We start from the raw sequence: 13,840 nt of genomic DNA on the forward strand, positions 1-13,840 counted from the left end.
GAAGGAGACATTCTTCTGATCAGTCCATTGGTTCAGCCTCGCAGCCTCTACAACTGACTGATCAGGGCAACGCAAGGCTGGCATTCTCGGTCTACTTGCCTTTCTCCAGCTCCCAGTCTTCGACCTTCAGCCAATGTGCAGTCGAGCATTAGAGAGGCGCATCTTCTCCATAACAGAGAGCTTGAACCCTTGGCATCTGCGGATTGAAAGTTCAATTGCTCCCGTAGCACCATCCAGGGCAAGCTTGCCAGTGACGACGCCAATTCCTATTCACCGTCGGAACAAAGATCACCACTTGCGGCCTTTTACAGTCAAGACGACGGGGGCTCGCTCGCATATCCGTCCTTCTCAATTTCGCAGCAGCTCGCTTGCCGTCCGCGTCGCCCGGCAAATCAATTCCTTCGACCGCGCTGCGGAGGGCGCCCTCAAAAGATACAGCGCGCTACAGACTTGTTTTAAATTAGAGAAAAGATGGTTCACAAAATCCTGTTCTGGGCCGGTTTCGGTATGTATACCTTCTGCAACTTCGGGCAATCTTACCACCCAGACAAAACTACAGTCTTTGTCTGTTTGACAATGATAGGGTACCGTTCACTGACCTTTCGTCTCGCGTCCAGGCATCGCTACACGCTTCGTCCAACTGGGCATTGAGATGAGGCCATTCTTCCAGCGCGGCGGACTATGGGTGTATCCTCTATTCGCCGGCATTGGAGGGTCGTTCGGATATTGGCTCAAGGGCGTCGAGGACAGACAAGTCAAGCTTTTACAACAACGGAAAGAAATGATAATAGAGAAGCGGCGACGGAGGGCGGAAAGAGAAGCTGCCGAGGTTTCACAGTCAGAAACTGCTGGTGTGCTTGCTTCCACGAGTTGAGGGGCCGACTTTCCACCTCTCTGAAGAGGAGAGGAGAAGCAGAGAGAGAAAGAGAACGATTACAAGCATACAGAAACCTTGCAGGACACAGCGAGAACCAACACGGAATTGTCTACCCTGGCAATATCTGTTTACCCACAAGCCCTACCAACCAACTTACCTACCTTATTGTACAAAGTCATCGATCACAAAACGAATGTACGAAATGCAATACAAGCTTGGCCCATGTGGCATTTCTTGAGCTCTTGTTCGACTCATTATATGCTTTGTATCGTGTGCAATCGTGCAATTCATGCATTACGACGAAAGCTCTCGTCGGCCCCAATTCATGTACTCATTTTGGGCGATTAGCCTCCTACAGACAGATTCTCATTGCCCTCTGGCACCGCTCAGCAACGCTCCAGGGGCCGGCCACTGGACACACACTTTGATCAAGAGCCACACTCCCTTCTATCTCCTTGAACCCCCGTACTCGCGGACCCCGCGTCCATCCTTCTCTCCCCCTTCGATCCAACTCATCCAACCTACACATGGACCCCATCATAGAGTCCCGTCCGTCCCGCTCGTGCGAGAAAACCCTGAGTTCTCTCAATTTGCCTTTCCACTTTTTTCATGGTGCCGCGTCAGACTTCGGCTCCGGCTCCGGCGCGTCCTCGGGCCAACTCTCCGCGCCCTCGGGAATAGGCATCAACGCCCGCTTGGTCCATATATGCGTAGCACTCGCAAGACAGTCCCCGTCCACGTCGTCCAGACAGCCGCCCTTGACAGCGACATTCGCTCCTCCGTGGCCATGATGCATGAACCTCGTGCCGCAGCGTTTGCAGAAGTAGCATGTCTTGGTGTTCCCCGACGCGGTGTTGCTGTGCGTGAAGACGCCGATCTCGTCGCCGCCCTTGGTCGCCGCGGCGCGGATGTCAAACGCAGGGAAGATGGCCGAGATTCCAAACGCCGACGAGCTCTGGCGTCGACACTCCAGACAGTGGCAGACGAACCATTTGAAGGGGTTTGGGACAGGGGTCGTGAAGCGTACTGCGTCACATTGGCAGCGTCCTTGCATGTTTTTTTCTTGGTACGTATATCGTTGTTGTATCTCTGTACCAAAAGTTTGCCTGACGTGGGATCGGGTACTCTGCAAGGAGATACGGGGTGCGAGGACGAGTACCAGCACCAGTGTATCACTACCAGTTTTTTTCCTTTCGATATTGGACAACGGCCCCCATTTAAAGTGCTCAGACTGTCAATAATCAGCAGCAGCAGGTACTTACGCCCTTCGAAGTTGTCGTTATCAATCGACCAATCTCAATTGGGAGGATTTGAAAAAGGTTATTCGTGATGTCTGCCTGGGTGGGGTTGAAAACGTACTTAGCTGGGGATCCGGGAACGAAGGGCTTGGAACTTTGGAGTAAGAAGAGAACCCAGAACTGATTAAAATGAAAATGTCTACGAGTGTGGAGGAGGAGGTGGTGGTGGTGGCCTGTAAACTGTACTCCGTGGACGGTAGTATTACGAGTACCTTGATGTCTACTGGAAGCCCCACGATCTTTCTTAAACTGCCGAAACCCGACAATGGGGAAAAAGCCATGGAGCAGGAAAAGACGGAGGCATTCCGGGCCTCGAGTGAGCACTGAGCTATCGTATGAGGATCGACAGGGTAACACTTCAGTATTTACCTGAGGTACATGACCGACCAATAGGTACGTCCGGCCATGAGGACCGGCAAAGATATAATACACTCAACTCACTTACTCCCTGGCCCTCCACACCCACAAGGAGAAGACCACAAAAGCAGAACGTCTTTCAGCTCCATGATCATTGTTTTGAGAAAGTTGAGAGTTCTTTTCATACCAACGTACATCTCTATATATGTATACACCGAGGTAAGTAGTACTCATATAAACACACTGGGGTAAGTAATAAGTACTAAAAAGGGTAAACGACTATGTGAAGGCTTTTATGCGCCAGTCCGAATCCCTCTCAGGGTTGACAAGTCGAAAAGAGACAACGATAATGTCCTTCTTGAATTGTTTAGACCTGACTCTTTCGTCGTCGCAGGCGAGGAGAAAACCTTTTGCAAAGTACACATATAGTACACAAGACCCCATCCTCTCACCTCGCGTACCCAATCCACAAACTGGGCTTTTTTTGGTATCGTGGTGCCCTGCCCTGTTCACTCGTGTAAGTAAACGTGCTTTGAGTGTTCTGGTCTGACACAAATTAAACATCTCACCAGAGGACCGCGAATCGTCCTCTACTTGATGATTCTCGTGACCAGTCCCGTGGCAACAGTTCGTCCACCTTCACGCAAGTTGAATCGTTCACCGATTTCCATCACACAAGGATGATTAGTCTTGAGTACCACTTCGACGTTGTCACCTGGCATAATCATCCTGCTGGTATCTTCGGTTCCTTCGGGCCACGCCAGCTCGGCCGCTTCATCGGCGGTGCGAACGTAGAGCTGAGGTCGGTATGCCGAGGAGAAGCCGGTCTTTCGTCCACCTTCCTCTTCGGTCAAGACGTACATGGACACGAGAACCTCCTGGACGGCCTTGACGGTGCCCGGGACAGCCACAACCATACCACGTCGGATGTCTTCACGCTTCACACCACGGAGAAGCAGACCCGAGTTGTCACCTGCTCTTGACTCTTCGCAGGACTTCTTGAAGGTCTCAATGTCGGTAACCTTGGTCTTGATGACCTGATCGCCACCTCCGATGATTTCGACTTCGGAATCTCTTTTCAAAACACCACGCATGACACGGCCGGAAGCAACAGTACCGCGACCAGAGATGGAGAAAACTTCTTCAACCGACATCATGAAAGGCTTCTCGGTGTCTCGGACAGGAGTAGGGATCCAGGTATCGACAGCATTCAGCAGCTCATCAATCTTCTGAACACCGAGTTCGGGCTTGGTGCCTTCCAATGCGCAGAGAGCCGAACCGAAGATGATAGGAGTCTCCTCACCCTCGAAATCGTACTTGGCCAAAAGTTCTCGCATTTCCATCTCGACGAGTTCCAACATTTCGGGGTCTTCCACAGTGTCGCACTTGTTGACGAAGACAACAATCTTCTGGACACCGACTTGACGAGCGAGCAGCAAGTGTTCTCGAGTTTGAGGCCTGACAAGGCATCAATCAGTATTCATCCGGCCAACTCTTGTCTTTGGATCTTGCTTACATCTGTCCATCACCAGCAGCAACGACCATGACAGCGCCATCCATCAAAGCAGCACCAGTAATCATGTTCTTGATATAATCCGCGTGACCGGGACAGTCGACATGTGAGTAATGGCGAGCATCGGTCTGGTACTCGATGTGGGCCGTCGCGATTGTGATACCACGCTTTCGTTCTTCGGGAGCCTTGTCAATGGCACCGTATTCTAAAAAGTTGGCGAGACCCTTGTCTGCCTGTCTCTTCGTGATGGCTGCGGTCAGGGTAGTCTGTATGAAGTGTGAGCGCAAGCGACCTCACGGACTCGGACGGAGGATTTACCTTGCCGTGATCGACGTGGCCAATCGTGCCTGTGAACAATCGTTAAACCCAAATCCATCGCCCGCCCGGTGCGGGCATTGAGACTTACCGATATTGACGTGCGGCTTGTTTCTCTCGAAAACGGCAGCATACGTCCTCGCCCCGAATCTGTCGTGGCCCCAGACTCTGTTCACCGGGTTGACTCCTCGGGCGGGAGTGACAACGTGCCGCGAGGTGCGGAGGAAAGATGTGACTGAGCGAGAGAAAGCCATTGTGACGCCCTAAGAAGACAATGAATGAAGAAGAACGACGAAGCCGAAAAGGATGGGATGAGTGATACTCCTACGACCTGGAAAATTGATTTGGGTCTTTCGCCAGCAGCAGCGCAGGAGCTTGAAAGATTTTTCCAATGCGGTTTAGCTTGGTATTTGGTCCGCGGTGGAACCATCGAGTCCGGCGCGCCTTGGCACTGCTCTTAAGCTTAATGCATACATATAATGCAAATGTTGTCCTTAGATCCTGGGTCTGTAAGATGGGCAGAACATTGTGTGCAAGAGACCGCATCCCCGAGGTCACTCTTCCATATGTTGGTGGCGTGGTGGGAGTGAGAGAGTGAGTTGAAACGACAATTATTCTAATCTGGTCAATAACTTCTGTTGATCCGATGTAGGTCGCTTTAATGTGCTGGCATGTAGCGATCGAATCCTTGCTCAGGACCTGTAGGCATGTGTCTACTTAGGTAAGATATCATTGATTTTACAATGACGGTAAGAGTATCTCCTGTTCTCAGTGCCGGCCCACGACACTTCCCCATCTGGCCAACGTTCTTGATCCCTTGCTAGTCTCAACTTGCTCGCTTTTGACAGACGATGCCATCAAAGGAACGTCTTTATGTGGCGCTCTATGCACGAGGCGGGTCTGCAACCATGCCCGGAGGAGAAGACAAGTGATTGGTAATCTACCAAAGCTTAAAGGGACGCCAATGTTGACACTTATCAATAGATACCATTGGGCTACCTTCATTGGCCCCAAAAAAGAAGGAGCTGGCGCTCAAGGCAAGCGATTTCATGCGACGGAGTCGATGGCCGTTGTCAATGGCCAGGTCCGGCCAGTCTGGCAATTTGAAGAACGGGATATCAGGATGGAGCCAACCAATATGATTCTAGTCCGAGTTGTCGTGGGCAAGATCAAGAAAAGGGCGCAAGTCAAGGCCATCCTGAGAAGCATCCCCGTAAGAGGACAAACTCCAGGGTGGAACTGCGTGCACTGGGCAAAGGACGCATCGGAGTCACTGCTGCAACACCAGGAATCGGGTCGGCGCATACTCGAGAACCATAGGCTCGATTGGGACACGGTTCGCTACTGGGCATTATGGTATGTTCAGTATAAGGAAGCTGAACACCGTTTCGACGGCCAAGCCACACCGGGTACATTCGACATGGGCAAGGTTCCTACGTACAACTTACTCAAAGAATCTGAACAGACCCCTTAGTAGCTTAGTCCTTGCTTGTGCACAAGACATATATACGGTATTTAGAAATCACCGAAATACTTTCCTCTGATCGTTTCCATCTCTGCCTCAAAAAGCAATGGTGTGAGAAATCTGTCAACCTCCTTTTGCCAAAATTGATTTTGAGGGTTGACATTCCAGGCGCAAGTGTATTCCCAGTAAGATGGCATCCATGCAGCTGTTTCCCAGTCGAGGATACCAACAACATCGTCACCACGGGCCAAGATGTTCATACTGCTTAGGTCGCCGTGAGTGAAAACTGGTCGTCCCCATTCCTTTTCATGGAAAGATATGAGACTTCGAAGGTCTTCTGGGGCACCGTCATGTGAGATGTCTTCGGGTTTAATGCCGTTGCGTAGTGCTTGGTGAAATTCGCCAATTGTTCGGAATGTGCCCCATATTGACTTTGTGGGAAGCCGTTGGTCATAGATGGGTCCACCAACAATATTTGAAACATCCATGCTGTTCTTTGGTTGTTGGAGGCTTCGGAGTTCTGCAAGCATCGATCGAAGCTGATCTAGTATCCGGGTTCGTGACTCTGGTGGACGCTGACCCCATCCATTCCATAGGCTCTGGCCTTGTATTCTCTCCATAAGAATGTAGACTCGACCGTTGTGCTCAAAGGCACAGTATACTCGAGGAACTGGGATGGTTGTAACCTCGGATACGAATTGCATCGCTTGCGCCTCGGCGAGAGTGGTGCTGTCTGTTGATTTGATACAGAATTTCGAAAAGAAAATAACATGGCTAGCATTGTTGCACAAGCGTTTGATGTATTGATTTGACAGGATTTTATAAATGAGCAAAGCGAGCCAGGGAGTGAGTCCCCTGCGGGCCAAGCGCTTATCCTGCATCCCCAGGCATTTCTGGGTGACCATAATTTAGTTTGAGGAAAAGGTTTCAGGTGTAGTATATTAGGTGTTTACCTTTATCCCCTTCCGACCAGCCCGGCTGTGTCGCTGCCGGGAAATCTTTGTTCCGTTCCCGTAAGTCGTCGAACACGCTTTACACTCCGCACTTCTTCCATCCAGCGTTCCCATCTCGTATGACGATGCCGGGAACTCACCCGGGCACGAGTAGTACAAACCGAGCGCACCATCTCATTCCGACGCCGTACAAGACCCAGGCTCCGAGATCTTTGTCGCCATGAGGAGATACTCCGTCGTGCCCTTCGGCAGAGCCTTGATGGCGTCCGCGAGCTCGGGCATCTGGCCCGCAGCTTTGTACGCGGCCACGGACTCCCATACGGCAACCATCACAAACACGTTACTCTGTCCCTCCTTGTCCGGATACGCGCGGTACATTTGGGCTGACGGGAACCCTGGCTGGTTCCTCATTTTCCCCGCGATGGATTCCCATAATTTCAAGAACGCCTCGGCGTCCTCGGTGCTGGGGAGGACGACGTTGTTGACCAACGTGTACGGCGTGTTGGCCGGCCACGCTGCCATTTGATCTTTCCACGAGGACACGAGGCCAGGGAAGCTTGTGACGGTGAAGTCTTGTGGTAACATTTTTCTTTTGATTCTGATTTCGTTTCGTTTTTGTTTCTGCGCCTTGTGTGTCCCGTATTGTATTATGTTCGTTGGGTGTTGGATCCCGTGATTGCCGTGAAAAGGCAGCCTAGGTATGTAGGTACCTTGAGGTAGGAAAGGGACGTACAGAACTTTTACGGCACGGACGAGAGCACCATGTACTTGTATACACTTGGGGACCTACCTCCGCTGACACTGGACGCTGAAGGACACGGCAGGCCTTATATACCACCCACCTCAGGTAGTAGGTAGGTGCCTCTAGGTACCTGTTACCACGCGCTATATCACCAATCAATGTCTTCTGAAGGCCTTATAGTACAGCTACGGTCTCACCAGGCTCCAAAAGACATAGAGTTCCTCCGCCGTTCGGTTGATGCAGAATAATGCCACTATCCACACCCTCGAGAGAAGTGAGCAAATGGATAGAGGAGAGTGGAATCCCCCTTATGGATTGGCCGCGGTTCTCATCGGATCTAAACCCTATCAAGCCCCGTGCACGTCTGGGCGATGCTAAAACACCAGCTTTTGGCGCAATGAAAGGAAATGTCAATGACTTGACTGTACGGAGTACACAGTAACGTAGTTGGTCCTGGAAAGGGGGAGTGCTGAATAATCTGCCAAAATAGGAAAATCAGAGTCTGGAGACATGTGCATGCAGGGGCCTGTTGCAACGTACCTAAGTAAGGTAGATGCTCGAGTGAAATCGTAATCTTCTGAGATTTGATGTCTTAGAAGTATTCAAGCGTCATTATCATCATCTCATCATCATTATTCGTCGTATTCTTCATCTACAGGCACATGTATCCGGTGTAATTTCCATCGCGCAGCAGACGTGATCTATCATCTCGTGGATGCACATGGGACAGAATCAACAATCGCTCCCATATGAATGACAGTGCGTGTTGCGTAGTGTGGAACCCTGCGTTGCACCAAATTTCCAGCATGTATGTTCTTCGGTGTATTCTTGTATGTTTCGGCCGTTATCAATCAAAGCGGCGCAGAAAATCTCCATGGTGCCTCTGAAGCAAGAAATTCTTGCTGCATCTCTTTTTGCCTCGCGTCAAACTCTTTTCTTCGAACCGAGTCTCGCCGCGCGGAAAGCTCAAGGGCGGTCTCCTCGCTAGACTTGCTGCAGCCCGTGCGCGAAGCTGACGACCTGGAGAAGAGACCACTTGCAGTGGCGGCCTTAGTAAGTCGTCGACCGCCTTGGTACACCAGTGGCAGGTTGCAAACAACAACGGCGACGAAGGTTTCGCGAACTGCCCAGCTTCCTGCGGCTTGAGCTCCGCCGACGGGGTCCTGGCACAAACGGTGTTAGCGCGCGCTTGTGCAGGTCTGACTTACTGCGTCTAAACTTACAGCAATGATCAAGGCGACACGCAGGATACCAGCGGCCATGACGAATACGGCTCCGGAGAAGATGAAGATCAAAGAAAGCTTCTTAGCCATAGGCACGTCGGCTTTCCACAGCAGCTGGGTATGTACATCAGCAGCCGACTATAGGGCCAACAGCACAGAATGTTGGTACTTACAGGAATTGGTATGGACAGCAGATATGCGTCGGAAAGCACGTTCAGAACCACAGTAACGTACAGATCAATTTTTGAGATGGCGGGTTGACAGTGGTCTGCGATGACATGAGCGATGCAGGCTTTGGTCTGGAACGTAGAGCACTCACTGCCAGGATTTGGGAAGATTTGCCAGTTCTTGTGGAACGGATGGCATCCAAGCAAGATGGACAACTCAGTAACAAGGTACGTCACAATGACAACGCCATAGCCGATGCGTATCCGGATCTTCATGTACTCGAGAGCTTCTCTGCATAGACTGTGAGCATGGCAATCTTGAGTCCAGAGAGCAGAGCGACGGTAGACTCACGTTAGGCGATGATAAAATATGATCATACAAAGCTTAAGAGTCCACAAGAGTAACGTGTAAAGACTCCATCCGATAAGCTGCGTCTTTGATCCATTAATCCGATAACGGTATTCTTGAGAGTTGGGATCCAATGTTCGTCGCTGCTCATCAGTCATCCCATTGTTTGCGAGGCCTAGCCACCAAGCGCCGACGATATACGCAGCACCCGTCTCGAGGCCGTAGATGACCTGAGAATGTCAGCAATGTTACCGAAAGGCGTTTAGGCGACTGGCCATACAGTTGCAAATAGCATAAGATAATCACTACCAGTGACATTAGCAAGGCCAGGCTCTCTATCATGCTGGTACCACTCACTCAAGCCATAATGCCTTAAGGCCAACGACGGACAACCTTGAGGCTGTCCGTATGGCAACGATTAGAACGCCGATAGCGAGCAGCGTAAAAGCTTCGGTATTGAATTCGTTTGCCATGATGAAAAGAGCACACTCAAGGCTCTCGAGAATCAAGTTGGGAGGATGAACAAGAGCAGCAGAATCGGCGGAGGCATGCGTTGATATCAGGTCCAACAACAAACTTCGGCGGTCATCACCCTCGCCAGCATACACGGACAAAATCAACTGGGATTCGCCACTCTGGGAAAAGTCACGGCAAAAGCTTCGGAGAACTCGTCTTGTGCCAGGATAAGAGAATCGTTGCCAACCGGACTTACTGATGAGCAAGAGATATGATCGACCCAAAACAAAGAGCGTACCAATTGCTACATTCTTTCCGGCCTCTACCAGGTCAGTCCTGGAGGGATCATCATCTAGTAGGCTCGCAAAGTCTCCGCCTGCCCACTGAGCAGGGCATCAGACTAGCTTGAAGTAACTCTGAAGAAACTCTGGTCCTTCCTGCAGTGGGGTTGACAGCTGAGAACTGACATGGACATGTGGCTAGGACTTGACAGGCGAACGCTTCAGGCGCAAGCACGCACAGTTCGAGTTGGACTCCAGCTCCCCATATGACGTTTGACACCGCAGCAATTGTAAGTAAGCGAAATTGCTGCAGTTGCGCCATTCCACGGAGCATAATCAACCTCTCGAGATACAACTTCGGATCGTTGAGCTTGGGAGTTTGGATTTGGCGCTCCGGATCGCGCTGCGACACACTAGTAGAAAGCCGGTTGAAAAAAGGATGAGCAAGCGCACCGGGCCGGGAGGGGAACCAGAAAGCTATCCCCTGCTGGGGGTGTGTCGTTGTGAAAAGCAAATGCTCCGATGCTGCGTGTGATGGAGGAAGAAAAAGTCTTGCAGGATTCGATCGCGGGAGCTGCGTGGACCACGGGAACAGCTGCGTCCCCGCTTGACAGCGGACAGCGGACAGCGGACCGTAGACCATGCGGAGGGCTAGTGATCCCTACGAGTACTGGACGGCAAGGATGATCTCTGATACAAGGATTCTTGCTGGGGTAGACAGGCGTACTCGCATCCGCGGTGGCAGCAGTATCGCATATGGTTGGACATGTTGTCAGCTTGACGTCTGCAAGCACTTTTGGTGGTGAAATGACGGGAAGCCCTTGGATTGGTGTGGCACGGGTGGTACCTCGCGCGGCGCAACTCCAGTTTCGATTGATATGCTAAGCCTCTAAGGCTAGCGAGGAGGCTAGTGTTGGCTTCGTCTGTGAAGCCGACAAGCGAGACCGGCCTATCAAGTGGCAACTTGAGGGATTTCAAGAAGGGCGGATACGCATCGGATAGTTTACACCAGCTTGTTACCCGTGCAGTAGAACGGTCATTCAAGACTCCAGACATCTGTCTTCAGCTTGGCAGCTTCTTTTCGGATCGTTCTCGTAGCATCCGCACTCCGTAGAACTTTGATGTAAAAGTGGTCAGCGTAGTGAGCCCGAAAGATGGACCAGCTTAGTAAATGCTCTGGTGGGCCTCAGCCGCGATAGACGTTCTAGTATGGTTGGCCCCCGGACGCCACAGCTTCGCCAGGGACCCCAGAGCGCAACGAGCCTCGTGTTTCTCTAGACACAAGGAACTGCCTCCGACGGGTAAAGAGTCGTTGGGAGCTTTCACATCGGCCATGGCAAACGAAAGCCTGGGGAAGTGGGAATGACAGACAGTCCGCCCTGTGAAGCCTCAGCCATGGCCACTCCATCGGAGCTTCCTTTCAGCTAGCTGTCCCTGGACGAACCTGCCGTGTGAACCTTGCCTTCGAGGTGGTTCCCACTTGTTTTACCGGAAACTTTGAGGTTACTATGGATTGCAAGCATCACCCTGGCTCGTCTCAGCTCATCCTCGCTGACTGGGCCGTTGACGTCCTGGGCTAAGGGCAACGATCCACCGCCATATGTCGCTTTTACCCGACAAAGTGACTGTCTTGCACCTCTTCCAGTTTTTGTTCTGTTCGGAGACAGGCGTGACCACTTGAGACTATTTCTAGCTGCCTCTGGCTTGATATCTCTCAAGGGTAAGCAATTTGCCCAGATTTTCCTTTTCGACCGTACCCCGGACATAGGCTTGCATCATGGACGAGGTATTTGACCTGATCGTTGTGGGCACTGGTACGTGCACCTTTCACTGAACGGGTGTTACCTTGCAAGGTCCCAATACTGACACAGATATGTGATGTTGTCAAGGCTGGTATGGTTTGGCGGCCGCCAAAACTTACACTGAGCTGCATCCTTGCGAGAATGTGGCTGTCCTCGAGACCAATTCTTCCGTGGGAGGCGTTTGGGCAGAAGACCGCCTGTATCCTGGATTGAAATCGAATAACATGTTGGGTACTTATGAGTATCCCGACTTCCCACTGGACGGGGCCACCTATGGTGTGAAACCTGGCCAGCATATTCCAGGTACCGTGCTGCACCAGTATCTCACAGACTATGCAAAGAAGTTCGGGGTGTTTCAGCGCATTCGGTTCAACACGAGGGTCACCTCTGCAGAACCGTCGGAAGGGAGTGGCTGGCTCCTACGAACCGCCTCGGCCGAGGGTAAGGTCTTCCAGACAAAGAAGCTGGTAATCGCTACCGGTTTAACATCTGAGCCTTACGTGCCGAAGCTGCCCGGCATGGAGGAATTCAGAGGTCAGATGTTCCATTTGAGAGACTTTGCAGGCAAGGCCGATACTTTAAAGGACGCACAAAACGTCGTCGTGGTCGGAGGCGCAAAGTCCGCTTGGGATGCGGCATATGCCTACGCACAGGCTGGGGCCCAAGTAGACATGGTAATCCGGAAATCGGGACACGGGCCAGTATGGATGGCTCCGCCTTACGTTACGCCTCTGAAGAAGTGGCTAGAAAAACTTGTGCATACTCGCTTCTTGACCTGGCTAAGTCCCTGCGTCTGGGGTGATGAAGATGGTTATTCCAGCATTCGGCACTTCCTGCACGGAACTCTCATCGGGCGAGGGATCGTGAGTACTTTTTGGAAGATCCTTGGTAGCGATGTGATTTCTCTCAACAAGTATGACTCGCACCCAGAGCTGAAGAAGCTGAAACCGTGGGATCCGGCCTTTTACATTGGCAGCTCCTTGAGCATTCACAACTACCCGAACAGTTTCTTCGACCTTGTCAGGGAGGGTAAGATAAGGGTCAATATTGATGAGATTGCCGGCGTCAGCTCAGAATCTATCAATCTGGCCTCGGGGCAAAAGCTCAAGGCTGACGTCGCAGTTCTGGCCACCGGCTGGAGGAAAGAACCATCTGTGGAATTCGTCAATGGCAGTGAGGCTGAAGTGGGACAACGTCATTCACCTGCAGACTTGGAGGCCTTGACAAAGCAAGCTGACCACGAAATTCTGGAACGATTCCCGAGTCTGAAGACCCAGCCAGAAAGGACGAGTCAGCTCCAGGAGAAGTTGGCTGAGAGGATGGGCCAGCCACTTCGCCTGTACAGATTCACGGTCCCCCCAGCGATGGTGGCCAAGCGTAACCTTGCCTTTGTCGGAATGTCCTCATCAATTACCACTCCGATCGTCGCTACAGTACAGGCACTCTGGATCTCAGCCTTTTTCGACAACAAGCTTGACAGGCTGCCCGAGTCAGAAGATGATATCAAATGGGAGACAGTCCTCCATAGTCGGTTCTGTCGATGGAGATATCCGATCGGTTATGGTCCTAACTTTCCCGACTTCGTCTTCGATGCTGTCCCATACGTCGATATGCTGCTGCGAGATGTCAACCTAGAGTCGCATCGAAAACCCGGTAAGATGGCCGACATGTTCGATCCTTATGGACCTGAGGATTATGTCGGGCTTGTGGATGAATGGAAGAAAGGACATGCATAAGCGGAGTCGTGCCTACTTCAAACGTCGGATGTGAATCAATAAAATATATGAGTAGCGCGCTCCCAGTACCGAGATCCATTGATTATAGCCGAGACAAGAAACATCTTTAGCTTATGAGTCCCGTGAATGGGTCCATGAATAGCGTGCGGTCATGACTTTCGTATCACAGTTAGGTTAAGGAAAAGCAATGTGTTTGATAAAGTGTTGGTAGATTACGGCTGTCAACCTAGGTACAAAGGTGGCTTGAAGTCGGTACGCATGGATCCACCAGCCTCTTTTCGAAGACTTCTTATCACCACGTCCTCG

The 13,840-nt window shown here is 51.4% G+C and overlaps 8 protein-coding genes across 8 annotated transcripts; 3 read left to right on the plus strand and 5 right to left on the minus strand.

The window, feature by feature from the left end:
• Positions 1 to 471: 471 nt before the first annotated feature.
• On the plus strand, positions 472 to 874 carry PV08_01734 (uncharacterized protein; the record flags this gene model as incomplete). The annotated part of the gene is made up of 2 exons (XM_016376094.1): positions 472 to 505; positions 618 to 874. The coding sequence occupies 2 exons, from the start codon at positions 472 to 474 to the stop codon at positions 872 to 874; spliced, it is 291 nt and encodes a 96-aa protein (XP_016241370.1).
• A 610-nt stretch (positions 875 to 1,484) lies between these two features.
• Positions 1,485 to 1,931, minus strand: PV08_01735 (uncharacterized protein; the record flags this gene model as incomplete). Its single annotated transcript, XM_016376095.1, has 1 exon — positions 1,485 to 1,931. The coding sequence occupies one exon, from the start codon at positions 1,929 to 1,931 to the stop codon at positions 1,485 to 1,487; it is 447 nt and encodes a 148-aa protein (XP_016241371.1).
• A 1,191-nt stretch (positions 1,932 to 3,122) lies between these two features.
• PV08_01736 (translation elongation factor Tu) lies at positions 3,123 to 4,614 on the minus strand (the record flags this gene model as incomplete). The annotated part of the gene is made up of 4 exons (XM_016376096.1): positions 3,123 to 3,990; positions 4,049 to 4,311; positions 4,364 to 4,392; positions 4,452 to 4,614. 4 exons carry the CDS (start codon positions 4,612 to 4,614, stop codon positions 3,123 to 3,125), a joined length of 1,323 nt encoding a protein of 440 aa, XP_016241372.1.
• Positions 4,615 to 5,268: 654 nt separating this feature from the next.
• On the plus strand, positions 5,269 to 5,834 carry PV08_01737 (uncharacterized protein; the record flags this gene model as incomplete). The annotated part of the gene is made up of 2 exons (XM_016376097.1): positions 5,269 to 5,288; positions 5,345 to 5,834. The coding sequence occupies 2 exons, from the start codon at positions 5,269 to 5,271 to the stop codon at positions 5,832 to 5,834; spliced, it is 510 nt and encodes a 169-aa protein (XP_016241373.1).
• A 41-nt stretch (positions 5,835 to 5,875) lies between these two features.
• Positions 5,876 to 6,730, minus strand: PV08_01738 (uncharacterized protein; the record flags this gene model as incomplete). The annotated part of the gene is made up of 1 exon (XM_016376098.1): positions 5,876 to 6,730. The coding sequence occupies one exon, from the start codon at positions 6,728 to 6,730 to the stop codon at positions 5,876 to 5,878; it is 855 nt and encodes a 284-aa protein (XP_016241374.1).
• Positions 6,731 to 6,952: 222 nt separating this feature from the next.
• On the minus strand, positions 6,953 to 7,363 carry PV08_01739 (uncharacterized protein; the record flags this gene model as incomplete). The annotated part of the gene is made up of 1 exon (XM_016376099.1): positions 6,953 to 7,363. The coding sequence occupies one exon, from the start codon at positions 7,361 to 7,363 to the stop codon at positions 6,953 to 6,955; it is 411 nt and encodes a 136-aa protein (XP_016241375.1).
• Positions 7,364 to 8,371: 1,008 nt separating this feature from the next.
• PV08_01740 (uncharacterized protein) lies at positions 8,372 to 9,732 on the minus strand (the record flags this gene model as incomplete). Its single annotated transcript, XM_016376100.1, has 7 exons — positions 8,372 to 8,683; positions 8,744 to 8,857; positions 8,917 to 9,011; positions 9,063 to 9,202; positions 9,263 to 9,489; positions 9,540 to 9,564; positions 9,617 to 9,732. 7 exons carry the CDS (start codon positions 9,730 to 9,732, stop codon positions 8,372 to 8,374), a joined length of 1,029 nt encoding a protein of 342 aa, XP_016241376.1.
• Positions 9,733 to 11,773: 2,041 nt separating this feature from the next.
• On the plus strand, positions 11,774 to 13,534 carry PV08_01741 (uncharacterized protein; the record flags this gene model as incomplete). The annotated part of the gene is made up of 2 exons (XM_016376101.1): positions 11,774 to 11,810; positions 11,886 to 13,534. The coding sequence occupies 2 exons, from the start codon at positions 11,774 to 11,776 to the stop codon at positions 13,532 to 13,534; spliced, it is 1,686 nt and encodes a 561-aa protein (XP_016241377.1).
• Positions 13,535 to 13,840: the final 306 nt, after the last annotated feature.

Source organism: Exophiala spinifera (assembly GCF_000836115.1).
Source record: "Exophiala spinifera strain CBS 89968 unplaced genomic scaffold supercont1.1, whole genome shotgun sequence".
In the NCBI taxonomy this organism is placed as follows: Eukaryota; Fungi; Ascomycota; class Eurotiomycetes; order Chaetothyriales; family Herpotrichiellaceae; genus Exophiala; species Exophiala spinifera.